General features: G+C 48.2%; 1 protein-coding gene across 2 annotated transcripts in view; it reads left to right on the forward strand.

Annotated features, from left to right (window-relative positions):
• Positions 1-14,361, forward strand: part of PPP2R2B (protein phosphatase 2 regulatory subunit Bbeta) — a 56,776-nt gene that overhangs the window by 4,211 nt on the left and 38,204 nt on the right. The window contains exon 1 of one of the 2 annotated variants that reach the window (XM_071758634.1): positions 11,314-11,479. The exons of the other annotated variant lie outside the window; for it this stretch is intronic. Coding sequence (XP_071614735.1) covers positions 11,410-11,479 — 70 coding nt within the window. The 5' untranslated portion in view covers positions 11,314-11,409. Of the gene's footprint in view, positions 1-11,313; positions 11,480-14,361 lie in introns of those variants that run through there. 2 annotated transcript variants of the gene reach the window in all.

Raw genomic sequence — 14,361 nt, forward strand, 5'->3', positions numbered from 1 at the left:
CTAAGGGAAAAAAAAAAAAGGCAAATTCCCTGTCCAAAATCCTAGTCATAATGTAAAAATGAAGCCTGGCATGTGAAAACTCTTCTCCTCCTCATGAGCTGCAGGCCTTGTATCTGATCCATCCATTTCTCTCCACTGCTGTTTGCTGGGAGGTGGTTACTGGTGTTCAGGGGGGTTGGAGGTGCAGGCAGGGCTGGTTTCTCCATTAGGGATGAGTGGTACACCTGCATTTTTGCTGTAACTCAGGAGCTGGAATTATCTTTCCCCGGCTGCACTAATTGCATTTTCTTTCCACTTTTTGCTTTTTTTTTTTTTTTTTTTTTTTTCCTTACTCTGTCCATCTCAAAGCCTCTTAGGAAAAAAAATGTTTTCATTATTCATATATATATACATACAGGGCTTTATTTTGCTCTCTACTAGCTCCAGGATTTAAAAAAATAGGAAGAAGGCTGTTTCAGCTGTCAGAGAGCTTTTCTCTTGCAATTGCGCTCTTTCAGTATAATTTTTTTGTTGGTGTTTTTTTTATTTTTTTTTTTTTAATTTTTTTTTTTTTATTTTTTTTTTTTGCCACAGAATAGAGTAATGGTAAGATCCATGCTTTTTGTCTGAATGGTGATATTCTTGGAGTGCTTTCAGTGGGGAAAAAGTGTACAAGCCACTTTGAAAGTTGCTACTGTTTCATTCATAGCCCAGCATGAAATCTCTCTCCATGATCATATGCTAAAATTTGTTGGTTTTTGTAAGGGGCGGGAGAGTCAAAGGTGAGAAGGAAGATTGGCTCTGGATGAGTTGTCTGTGCTCTGTTACTTGGTCACAGGCTTCAGCTTGTTGTGTCCTCAGGAGGGAGTCTCCTGTCTTATGTTCCTAGGTGGTACCCAAGGCGTGAGGTGCTGCAGGTCCAGGAGGCTGTAACAAAAAAACAGATGATGGAGAAAACTAGAAACTGCTTTTTTGTGGTGTCAGCCCCTGAGAAGCTCAGATGTATCTGTGCAGGTACCTGCGGGTTAGGGTTTCTGCTTTGGCTGTGGCCAGTTTGGGCTGTCTGGACAGTCTGGTTCCTTGGTGGCATTTTTTTTAATTTTAGCCAATGGCATTTCTAAACCTCTTACTGCAAGATAAAAGTGCTTTGTATCTGTAAATAAGCTCTGATAGTATGAACGTTTACATATTGAGGCCATGGTCATACACTGCTTTAAGTTTGCAGCCACAAATAACGTGACTGCGCTGAAGTAGGTTGGTTGTTTTGGAGGGGTTTTTGTTTTATGTTGTTGTTTTGTTTTTTTTTTAAAAAAAAAAAGCCTCGTAGCACCTGGGCTCAGACAGGGCCCGAGCTGGAGATCAGCTTTTGTTGTTACAAAAGTACATGGATTTGCACTCATTTCTCAGGCTGAAACGTGACCTCATTTGTATTCTCTCAGAGCTGTTGGGTTGAGAGATTCGGTTTTCGGTTCCCACGGGCATGGCACTGAGCAGCAATCCGAAGGGAATTCATCATCCTGCCCTAGCGGGACCCCTCTGACCTGTTCAGGTGGGGTCGGGGCGAGACCTGGCCGTGTCACTCACTGCTCACTGCCGCAATAACCACCCCAGGTGCCGGGAGCACGGTTCCCCGGTACCGGAGCCGGACGGTGCAGCCGAGCGGTCCCAGCCCCTCCTCGGGGAGGCGGAGCGGGTCCCAGCGGCCGTCCCCCGGTCCCTCCCACCCCCGGTCCGGGCGCGGTGCCGGCGGCTGCCGGGCGAGGGCGCGGTGCCGGTCCTGGTCCTGGTCCTCCCCACCCTGGCCCGTCGGGAGTGGTCTGTGCGGTCCGGCCCTTGCTGAACCCGCTGTACCCCCCCCCTTGCTGAGGGGATTAAATACTGTTAATTGCGGGTGTCCCATCCTGACGGCGGAGGATTTTTAAAACGATTTTTCTGCTCCCCCCGTTGTTGTTGGGCAATCGCCACCGTCCCGCTCTCACTGGGGTCCCGGCGCAGCCGGGGGGCTCCAGGCTCCCCGGAGCTCTGGCTCCCTGCAGGTCTGCTTGTCAAACCAGCTCCAACTGCAGAAAAAGCAGAATCAAGAGCATATTTCCAAGGCTCTAGGGATATTTCTGTTCTGTGACTATATTTTGCTCGCTACAGATGGGTTCAGCTGCAGCTTCCCAGTGTTCCCGATTCATCTATATTTAGTTAGTGCTTAAATCAGCACATAGGTGCCTTCTGTCGTCCCTCCCACTCTGCAGAGACCTGATGGAGGTTGTGGAGTTGCATGGCCAGAGATGCTCCAGGGTGGGGGAGAAGGGGAGCAGCTGGCTGGGGGGCTGAGCTTCCCTGCAGATCCCGCAGTGGCTTTAGATGGAGTTATATTATAAGCACTTTAGGGGATGGCAGGATGGTGAGTACAGTCAGGGTGACCCACGTGGAAGAAAAAACTGAGAAATTGTTTCTATTTATTCTCCCCACCACTGACAGCTTTGCCTGTGTGTTGGTGGGATTGCCCAATCCGTTTCCCCCAGTACCCTGGGCTGCCTTTGGCACAGGCCACAGCCACAGTACAGTATCTCTCATCTTTCATCTTTGCTGGAAGCAAGGTCACAAAAAAAAAAATTCTCAGCAATTCCTCATGTGTTTTGGTATTGTGGTGGAGCTGTGCAGGTGTAATTGCTATACACGAGACCCTGCTCTTACTTGAAAAGCCTTGTATTACACCAGTGACTACTTGATGGCAGCCCAACAAATTGTTTCATAGTAGACTCTAAATAATTTTCTAATCTGGATTGTAAAAGAAAAACAGGCTGTCATAGGCTCATCTTTCTATATTTAGGAAATAAATGCTCTATCAGCTTTGTAAAGCCATATGGTGGATTTATTCTCAATCAGCAGTTCCTTTCAAATGTGAGTTCATGGCACTTGGTAATACATTTTCCAGTATACAGCTCGGCACACTTCTCTTTTTTTCTTCTTTTCCAGTATATGATTTGAGAGTGGTCAGCTGGCTGGGTTGTAGGCCACCTCTTGTCTGGGCAATGCGGATTCAGCAATATAATTAATCACTTACATTAGTGAGTTCTTACAAAGTCCTGTGTACTTCATCATCAGTTTTTGTCCCTGTGCAGATTTGTTCCCAGTACTGCTGGCTGCTTTTTCTTCTCTTTCTATGCAGTGTTGCACAGCAGTGTGAGTTATTGGCTCAGTTTCCCCTGAAAATGGGGCAGATGCATGTGTGCAGACCCAGTCAATACAAGCTTGCACGCTGGTGTTATTTCTCTTTAATCTGGTTTCTTAGTAACCTGCCTGAAGTGGAAATTTTACAACAAAATGAACGCATTCAAAAGCAGGAGCTGCTGAAAAGGCTTCCCTTTCATTTTTGCCTTGATTCTGCCTTTAAATTCAGCGTGCCTCAGCTGAAATGAAAGGGGAAGCAAGCAACTCACAAGCAGATGGCAACAAAACCACTATGAAGAAAAAAGCATCAAGGTGCATTTTGTGACCCACTGCCCCATAGTTAGATGCTATTCTGTTGAAAGAGGCTTATTGACTTTGCTGTTTAACCTAATAGCAGTTTAGGCTTCTCTCCACCCACACTGTTAATCTGAAGTCTTAGGTGACAGAATAATTGGGGAAGAAAACAATCCAATTGATTAAAAACCCCTCCTTCTTCTGGGGGTGCTGTACCCTGAGCGCACACACCTACACAGCAAACAAATCGCCTACACACGAGTCCATTTACACTCCTCTGCTGTCCAGGATGCTCTCAAATCTTTACCTGCTCCTTTTTCTGCTGACTTCGTGATTTTTCAAGGGTAGTTGTCCTTGAGAGGAAAGGCATTGCAGGTTTGCTGTGTTTGACATCACTCTCCATGTTGCCTGAACTTGAAAGCCATGAAATTCACACTGATGAAATTTCATGGGTGTCAGGCTGGGGAGACTACGGAGAATGTTTTTGATAGAATGTCATAGCTATATTTTTCTGACACAGATTATCTGAGGGCAGGAGTGAGGGGAACATTGCTTTTATATCCCTTGGCAGTTTGTTCCCATAAATCTGTGTCTCAGGAAAATGGAGCACTGCAACCTCTTTGCCATAGTCTGTTGGCAGAAGATGCATGGGATGGTGTGTGGATAGAGCAAAAATGACTCCACAGTCAGCAGGATTATAACTGGCTCTGGTTGGGTGTGGCAGGTTGGAATGAAAGGGTTTAGAGAGTGGAAAGTTCTTGGGACAAGGTGGTGGTGCCCAGGAGCTGCAGGTGCTGGTGTCTTCCCCTGGGCAGGAGCAGGGTGTCCTTAGCATCCTTCTGCAGCAACATGGGTGGGGGTGCTCCTGAGAAGGTGGAGAGAACTGCTAAAAGTGTGAACTTGGGATAATCACTTGAAATAAAGTATTGAAATGCCTTTTTTCTTTTTTCTTTTTTTTTTTTTTTTTTTTTTTTTTTAATTACACAATTACTCGTTTTAGGTGAGTAGTCATGCTAAGACTGTGTACGAGTTGGCATCCAGTTTTGCATATATATTGCATGAGGAATGGGGTGTTCACTGCACTGAACATCCAGAGAACATGCTGGTGGACTGATGATGCTCATGCTAATGAATCAATTACTCTCCATGCCCAAATGTTTCTTCCTTTAAATGTTCAGGAATCATTCAAAAACATGGCAAGAATTAAATCAATTTTGTTTATTGAATTGCATTAAAGTAACAGGATTCCCACATGGACAGAGGCAATTGAATTTAATGTTATTTTGCATATTCTTCCAGTCTCATCTTGGTGGGATCGGCTCTGTTTTTAGGAAGGTTTTTGTTTGTTTGTTTGTTTTTAAGGACAGCAAAATCTTAATGATCACATTCTCACATTTCGTTGTGGACTTTTATGCATAATACTTGCTGACCTCGCTGCTTATTTTGTTACTATATGTGATTCAGGAGAAGGCTTTGGGAAAGGGGATATGTGTGTGAGCACGTGCACATGTTTATGTTGGCATGTGACCCCTGTGCTGCTGCTGGATCCCTGGTTTGGTCAGGTCTATTACCTTTCCTTCCCTCAGGCATTTTATAATCTGTTTAACATAACACAGTCATTTGTCTTGTTTGCCAACTGCTTAACAGATGGATTTTTGGTTTTCATAATTACTATATGAATGTTAATAAGACGTGATATCTTTTATTAACAAACAGTTTTCCAGGCTTGTTTTTCCAAATTACATGAGGTAGATTACATGTCAATATTAGCAGCATACAAATACAAATATTAGTTTTACATTAGCGCTGTGAGAAGTTGTGCAAACTTTTAAGGGTCCCCATGGTGTCTTCCCCCCCCAGGTTATACTCTGTAGTTATTCTTTAGCAGAACAACTGGTTTTGTGTTTTGTGAAAGGCTGATCCCTCCTTAGTGTCAGGGAAGCACAGACCTGGCCGACGTCCTCAGCCATTCACTGTCCTGCCTGTGTGGTGTTCTTCCACCTTGTTTAGATCCTTGTGGGATCCTCACATCCCAGCTCTCCTCCCAGAGACTTTCAAAAGTGGAAATCGGAAGACTGCAAACCATGCGGGAGAGAAAGCTTCTCCCAGCCTGGGATGCTCTCCCACCTCCTGTCCCAGCCAGCCGTGCCCATGGGATGCATGGCCATACCACACCAAAGAGGGGTGAATCAGGGCTTGTTGGGATGCCTCCTTGTGATTTTTCCCATACCAAAATAGTTTCATGCTTAAGATACATTCCACGTTAACTGGAGCACACGTGAGGCTACGCTGGCTTTCCAGCACTTGGCTGGGTTTCAGACTTGGGTTATTGACTGTCCCCTTCTGCCAGGGCAGCTGGGGAAGGAACACAGTTACAAGTGGTCAGACCCTTGCCCTGTGTTGGTTGTTCCTTTGTGAAGTATTACAAAAAAAATTACCAACTCCTGTGAATGTTGGAATATTTGGCATGTGGATCACTACTTCCAGGCTCTCTTGGTTGTCCAGGTTTCACTGTTGCTGCCAGAAACTCCTTTATTTTGCTTTAGCTGGGTTTGTGTTATCTACCAGCCTGGCCTAGAGACCCCCATCCCTCCTCCCAGTGGCTGCAGAACTTCAGGTAATCCCAGTGCAGGTCAAGATTCCTGCTCTGCCAGACATGCAGTTTCCTTTTCTTTGGGGAATTAATCCTGTCTGACTGATTAGCCTTTGTGCTTTCCATTTTACAAGGATGGCCAAGCTGCAGCTAGCTGCAGCAACAACCTCTTCTGCTACTACACAACATCTGAGGACAAGCAGAATGATTTCTATAAAGCAATAATCCCAGCACCAAGCTTACAATGCTGTAAAACTTACTGGGCTTGTGTTACAAGATGTGGGCAGCCCTACCTTCATTTATAGAGTGATTTCATTGCTTTTTGATGTACTCCATGTTCAAATTGAAGGAAAGCAGTAGAGTGATTGTGGTTCAGGATACAAAATGCCATAATGTCCTTGATGTGTTGGTGTCTTGTGCTGGCACACATGCTTCCAAACAAAATCCACCTCTGGGGCCATGCAAAATTTGAGTGTTTAATGCTAATTTAACAAATAAATGCTAAACAGTCATTCTCACAAATAATATCTCATCCCAGGATATGTCAGGAAGCATCTGAATGCTCAGTATAAATACATTAAATTACAAACATCTTTCTGCAGTGAAACATCCCAGTTTCCCCTTTAGTTGCTTCTGATGAGTGAACAGTTTGCAGACTGCTAGTTGAGAGCTTTCCAGGTGTTTTGGGTTTTGCTTTACACCTTTTTCTTTATTACAGTAGTGTGTGATTGTCATCTCTGCTTCATGGAATTGTGTTTTTCCTTTGGCTTGATGACTGATATTATTTAAGCCAATTATTATTATGAGCCAATGAGGGATGGTTTCTGGGTGCCTCACAGGGACACCAGTGGGTCCCTGAAGCCGGTCTGAGATCCCAGCTTGTGTCTGCTACGGTTCATGAGCAGCAGATGAGAAGGGGTGTGCATGGCTGAGGTGTTCAGTCAGCCCAAGACAAGCTGGCGACCTTCAGTACAATGTCCCAATATCTGTTCCACTCAAATGCACTTGTGAGTTCATGTGTTCCCCTCCTATATGGTGAGCTAACCTAATATGAAAGAGTTATATCTCTGTATGAAATAGTGGGATTAGCTCAGAGATTTTTTTTCAGCAACTGGAAATAAATCAACAGGGAAATCCAAGGAGAGAAAAAAAAAAGTGCTGCTTTTATTGCTCCATTGTGTGATCACTAGGTTTAGTTATCAGCCTTAGGCTCCCTATAATGGTTATCTCATGGACAATGCCTCAGTGTCATCTTGCATCCTCTTTACCCCTTATATCACATTTCGCTGCAGCAGACTCTAAGCACTTTGGGGCAAGGAGCCAGTATTTATGTATTACAGTGCTGTGTGCTCTAAATATAGTGCTCCAAGTCCCCAGGAGACCTGCACTAGTGTCTCTTGATGGTGTTTCAGACCTGGATACCCACCCTGTGCCAGTCAAGTTCTAGGTTTCCAGTCACATGTAGTGGATGGAGTTTGTTAGCCCAGTTAAAAAACAAAGCCAAAGGATCTAGCACCCACCCCAGATCTCATTTGCAGTGCTGCACAGAGTGGCAGTTTGCAAGCAAAAACTTGTTCCTTAACATAGGCTGTGGCCAATGGGTTCTGATGCACTGGTGCTGTAACATGTGGCCTTAATCTTCAGAACTGGCAAATCCTATTTACCTTGTAAGTATTTAAGCTAATTATATCTCTGATGCAAGGAACATGTGACAAACACTTCACACTGTATCCTTTAAAGGACACTTGAAGTCTGGGACCCTCATGCAATATTCTGTATCCCATTCTGGGGGGTGTCATGTGTGTTCTGCGGTGTATTTAGCAATAATGAACCTTAGTAATTATGTAGAGAAAATGAATATGTTATGGCTAGCTCACCTATAGAGGCAGAAATGGTTCATAACAAGCTTTCCTTGGAAGCACAGTGTTACCATTGCAGTTGCACAGCTGGGGAATCTCAATGATTTGGTGTCAGGAAGAAACTTTGGCTTCAGCAGAGCTGTGCCAGGAACCAGACTCCTCTGCCAGTGCCTGAAATGAGAACGATATAGTTCCTGAAGCGATATTGCTGTGTGCAGGTCTGAGCAGGCTTACAGAGGCTCCAGGAAAAGCTCCTGTCTGTGGAGCAGGGATCAGCATGCAGGGGATCAGCCCATAGAGCAGCAATTCCCTGAGCCGGGCTGGGCGTGTGGCTGTACTGGTTACTGGTGTGCTGCTGGTTGTGTACAGCTTGCATCAGCAACAGGGTGTAGAGGGGGGGAAGGCCAAGTAGATCAGTTTATCATATGACCTTTGGGAGGCAGAATCCATCCCCTGCTTTGCATTCAATGAACTGATTCTTCTGTGCTCTGCCCCAAGGTCCTGACCCTTGTGCTGTGTCATTGCTGAAGGCGAGGGCTGCAGCTCGCCCTCTGCCTGGGACCTGACTTCCCAATTTCTTGATCTCTGTTTAATCCAGTAAACTATTGGTCCTCCTGAAGTCATACTAATTAATGCTTGTGTGATTGGGAACCCAGCCCAGAGATAGGTTACAGCTTCCCCAGCTTTCTTATGTGGCTCCTGGTTGAAAACAGAGCCTCAGTGATGGCACAACTCTGATGATCAGTTAATCAATAGAGATAATTCTCACACATTTAAAAAGTTTTGTTGTCTAATAATGTATTTAACAGTTAAAAAACTGAGGCTCATGTTCTAACCCAGACCAGTAATTAGAAAAATAGGTCTAGGGCTGATGGATGTGAATGTAAAACGAATGAGGTGAAGACAGTTTTATGCTGAGCATAAGATTCAAGGTTTGATTAAATTATTATTAACACACTGCTTAGGTCCCTCAGAAACTGGTGTAGAGGGGCCCTTAAAACTATTCTAATTGAAGCAAAAATCAATGGAGTGGAAAGCATCTTAGCTCTTCAAGAGATGTCAAAGTGTATAACATGGTGGACACCTCGGGGTTTGGAAAGCTGTGACAGCTACACGCCGACCTTTGGAGAATTTAATCTGCAAATGGATTCCTGCTTAGGACAGCTAATGCTTTTAGTATTGTACAGGCTCATTCCTGGATTTTTAAAAGCTGAGAATAAATGGATTTCATGATGCAGCTCCTATGTGTGTTGCATAACAAACAGGTGGCCTGTGGATGCATTTAAATGGTGTGATATATTGAAAAACTTTGCAGGAGTTATGAATACGTAATTATAATTCATGCACAATGGAGACAATAATTTTTCTAGTTAATAAAGAAGAAAGGACTTGACACTTGTTAACATGGAAATACACTGAAGATGGAGCCCTCTGAAAGGACCGGGAAGAAGGCTGCTGGTCTGTGCTTGTATTTTCGAAACAATATTCTTAAGCAATGCTGGTGCTCGTTATTCAGCTGGACATTGCCTTTTGACTGGGGCTTGCCACCTGATATATGAAGGGAGGATGTGATATGGTCATGTTTGCTTATTAAAAATCTGTCTTTATTTTTCTGGCATTGGGATTGTTGAAGCTAGATTGCTTCTGTGTCTTACACAGTGCACCCAAGTGCACACCTGCAGGCAATGCATATGGTAGGCAGGGGTAATCTGATTCATGGATGTATTGGTTTGGTTTTAACCTTTTCTTTCCTCCTCTCTCCTCCTGCTGGAGGTCTGTATCCTTGCCTTCCCCTTGGAGACAAGGAGGTCCAAGTGGAGAGGTGTCCCTCGTCCAGAGCCAGCAGCAGTTCTGAGTTCTGGGGTGCAGTGCTCAGGTCTGGTCCCCTTCCCTGCAGTGTGTACACGGAGCTACCAACAACACAAGTTATTTATAAAGGGTGATGTTACTACTGTGACTCTTTCTGGCCTGCAAGAGCTTGGGTAACTGCATCTCTGCCTTTTGCCACAGCCAAGTCTTGTGTGTGAATTCAGATTAACCTGTGGATCTCATCCACCGCAACTGAGAGCAGCTTCAGCCACAAATACAGTGCTTGCTTAACTTAAACATGTGCCTGGTGATTATAGCAAGGAACCTGCATTCCAGAGCAATTCAATGTAGGCTGTGAGCATAGAGACTTCAGGCTCATGTCTGTCTGATGAATGCTTCTGGCTTGTCACATCAGTAGTCCCCATACTAATGAATGGCCTGTGATGTGATGTGATGTGGTTGACTGACAAATCCTTGAAGTTTTAGATGCTGTATGAGTAAGTGCCAGGGTTCTCAAAGTGCAGTTTTGCAGTGCCTTCATCAACTTCCACGTGACAGCATGTCAGCACATCCTGGGGAGGCAGGCGGCTGAGAGCCTGGGAATTCACCTCTCCTCACAAGGTCACAACATGGGGCAGAAAGAAAAGCTTTTCCTTGCCTCTTGCTTGAGAGAATCCACACGCTGCTCCAAAAGGCATGTGGTGGTGGTGGTGTAGAGTGCCTTGTCCACAGACCCAGATACTGGAGAGATTGGAGTCCTTGAGCCTTCTTGCTCAGCCATTCTCTCTCCTATGCTTCCCCTCAAATAAGGGGCTCCCAGGGAGGCATTGTGATCTCAGCAGGATAATGTAGGCTGTAAAATCTCACCCCTTCCAATGAGATTTTCATGATGATAGTAGAGCTAGGAGAGCAAGTCAAGCTGTATATTTGTAATGTTATTCAGCACCTTTGTTCATTACCCTTCATCCTGTATTTTTATATATATATATACACATGCCCATGGTCCTGGTAACAATAACACTGCCTGCAGAGCAGCCCTGGACTGTCAGGACATCTTCTGTTGAACCGTGTAGCCCCTGGGCTCTTCCCTGGATGTCGGGGATCCTCTTGCCTGCACTGACCTTAGCAGCCAGAAACCACAGAGCATCCTCTCCCCTTTCACCGCTGGGATGGGGAGGCACCCATGGGCACACAGCTCCTCATCTTGCCGGCATGGAGACTTCCAGGGCCCTTCCTGCATCCTCTGTCCCAGGACACCGGTGTATACATGTTGTGGCTCTTTTCCTGCCTGGAAAAAAACCCAAAAAAAACAACAGGTGGAAGAACCTCGGCTGTGTTCTTAGGTTTGGGGCGGGGGGGTCAGTGAGCATCACTTCTTCAGGTGGGATCTTCCATGGGGCAGGGGTGTCCTCCAGAGGCAGGAACCACCCGGGGCAAGAGCATCCCTGGGGTAGGAGCATCCGCCGGCAGAACAGCTCCGGGCAAGAGCATCCCCCGGGGCAGCGGCATCTCCGCGCTCCGCCCGCCCGGGACGTGCAGTGCCGAGCCATGCCCAGCCGTGCCGTATGGGAGGAGCCATCGGTCCCCGCCGCCCCACGCCCCCCCCCACAGCCGCATTTCGCGGCCGGCCGCCGCGGAGCAGGGCGCGGGGGGGGATGATGGATCCGCGGCTGCGGCTGCTGACGCCCCGCGCCCGCCAGCCCGCCGTCAATGGAGGAGGACGTTGAGACCCGCAAGATCAGCAGCAGTTTCCTGCGAGACCACAGCTATGCCACGGAAGGTGAGCGACTGCCCGCCCGCAGCAGGTGGGGGCCGCCCCGCAGCAGCCCCCGGACCCCGACCGCATTCCCCCCGCGCTCCGGCCGCGCTGGTGGGGCCGCTGCTGGAGCCGGGGCCGGGGCAGGACAGGCATCCCGGCGGCGGTCCTGGGGGTCCGTGCGGGCTGACCCACTCTGGTGACTCAGCAGCACCGGAGCCGCCCGGCTCCACCCGCCCTGCCGCGGGTGGGCTCCCCGAGCCGGGGTGGCGGGGCCCGGCCGCCGCCCCCGGAGCCGCCGCGCTCAGCCGGACCGGTCCCGTGGGGGTCCGAGGCAGCAGCTCGGTACCGTCTGGTCGCTGCCGCCCCGGAGGACCGAGACTGACAGCAGCCGCACCCTGAGCTCCGCGCCCTCCCCCGGGGAGCAGAACGGGTCGGAACCGAGTCCCCAGCCCCCGGGCAGCCCCAGAGACGGCACCCGTCTTGGGGGCTCCTCCGGCCGGCGACAGCGGGGGGGACCCGGCCCGTCCGACCCCGTTCGAGAGGGCCGGGGGTCTGCGGGCAGCCGCGGTTTCCGAATGTGCTTCATTAGCTGATGACTGCATTAGCGGCTTCCGCAGGTAGCCGGTGACTGTGCTGGTGAGGTTAGGAAATACGGCAAATGCGAGTGCAATTCGTGCTACAGGCGCTAAATAGTTGTCTCGGGGCTATTTTGCTCCTGCAAGCCTCTGCGGGAAGAAAATACGTATTCTGCCTGTGTGTTGCAGAGGCGAGGAGATGCCAGAACTGTTAGCCATGCATAATGTCATAGCCCCGGCTGAGCTTGCGGGAGCGTTGGAGCAGGATTGGCCGTCAGGGCTGGGAACGAGCAGCCGGTGTGGCCATGTTCGGTGCGGGCATCGGGCGGTAGCTGCAGCCAGCCTCGGGCCCAGGGCAACCACCGGCGATGCGGGGGACGGGGACAGGGCCGAGGCTGCCTCTGCCGTCCCTCTGAACAGCTCAAGAGCCCTCTCGTCAGCTCCACCACAATCTCCTTTTGCTCCCGCAGCTCGGGAGGAAAATGCAGCTGCTGTTGTGAAGCAAAACCGAATCCTCCTCCTCCCACCCTATCCCTCCCAGTGGCTCTGACCCTGTGTATCAAACCTCAAAAAACCGACTCCACACCAGAGAGTACGAACAGGCTCATTAATAGCTTAATTAGCAGCTGAAGAGGCTTTCTCTTAGTCTTTCATTCTCTTTAGGCTCTAGAGGAAGCCAACGCAGGACCAGACCGACAATTTTATGACTCCAGCACATAGCTAAAGGACGCTTTATTTAGGGGGAGAATCTTGGGCGTCATATAGTAATGAGAAGCTTTGGATACTTGGTGAGCCACAGAAAATTATCATGTGCAAGTTCGTGTTGCTCGTGTGTATCTGAGACGTGAGTGCTTGGCATTGACAACCCCAGAGGCAGGGGAGAGGACCCCGGGACATCCCTGGCTCTGCTGCTCGCTCTCTGCTGAGCCTGTCTACTTCTGCTGTGTCCATGGAAGGATAGGTTTGCCGTCGCTGCATTACAAAGGCAGCTGCAGCAGCCAGCAGATAAAAACTGGGAAGGTACCTTCCCTGTCGTGACCTGTTGGGAGCTCGGTTTCCCTGGCTGGGAAGGATGGAGGGTTGAGATGAGCCTGCAGTGATTCCAGCCGGTGGCACTGGGAAGTCTGGGGATTTTCCAGCCCGAGGTTTTGATGATAAGATTCAGTCTGCCTGTTAATCTGTGGTGAGGTTCCCCAAGCTGTAAACTGGCTTTTTCAGAAGAGCCTTGTGTGTCCTACTGAGAAACTTAGAGCAAACCTCTCCATAGCAAGGAAATAGCCAGAATATTTCCTGTTTGTGAGCCAGGGTGATCCCCGTGTCTGTGGCAGGGCGGGAGGAGGTACATGAGTGTGTGTTGGCTGTGGATCAGCTGGGAGTTTCTCTCCACCTGGTGCTGTTGAGGACTTCCCTTTTTCGGTGGAGTTGTTCTGGTGGAGGAAGCCTGAATGCACCTTGAAATGGTAGATCTTGGTTGTGTGGAAGAAAAATTCAAGATGATAGTTCAGTTTTATTTTTATTCTACATGTGAAAGCAGCGTATGCCTAAAAATGATGCGGTTGGTACCATCATGTCTTGATTAAAAATAATCCCTTCCCTTGCTCTGGAAATGACAGTCCCTGGTGTGTCAGTGGAGGGAGAGCTCTGGGTTATGCAATGGAGTTTGGTGAAGTGCTGGTGACACTGAAATAGGTCCGGTATTTTTATGCAAATACGGGGTGAGGATGGTATTTCAAAAGCGCACACTTGAATGCCTTGTTCTTGTGTGCTGCTCAGAAGTACTGCTAATGAAGCAAATGCAGCCATTGTGCTAATTCGACTTCAGTTGCCAGGGAGTATTAAGTTGCTGAGATGCGCTGCACATCCCCGGGGTGCTGTTCCGGAGCTGCTGGGTGAGCTGGGTCCAGGGCGGTGCCAGCGAGGTTGTTCACTGCCCGGAACGGCAGGTCTCACGTGAAAAATATTCAGAAAATACGCTTGGTTTGTTCTGCTGCATAAATCCATCTTCATCGCAATTCTGCTGAGCGCCCAGACAAAAGTAGGACAAATTGAGATCATTTGAATACAAACAAACCATTTGAGTAGCTTCCACTTTTCCATATGCTTGCCAGAGATGTTGAAGGGCCCCTCACCATGCCCAAAGTTGGCAAGGGTGGGATGGGGTTCTTCTCTCCAGCTCTGACCCTATCCCCTTTGGATGCTGCAGGGTGTCCTGGGCTCTGTGCAGAGCACCTGCAGAGTGTTGCCCCACCATAGTCATGGATGGGTGACCCTTTTCGTGTCCCCTTCATGACCTTTCCCACCGGTTTGGTACAATGGAGAGGAAGATTT

The sequence above is a fragment of the Heliangelus exortis genome, chromosome 15, assembly GCF_036169615.1.
Source record: "Heliangelus exortis chromosome 15, bHelExo1.hap1, whole genome shotgun sequence".
Classification (NCBI taxonomy): Eukaryota; Metazoa; Chordata; class Aves; order Apodiformes; family Trochilidae; genus Heliangelus; species Heliangelus exortis.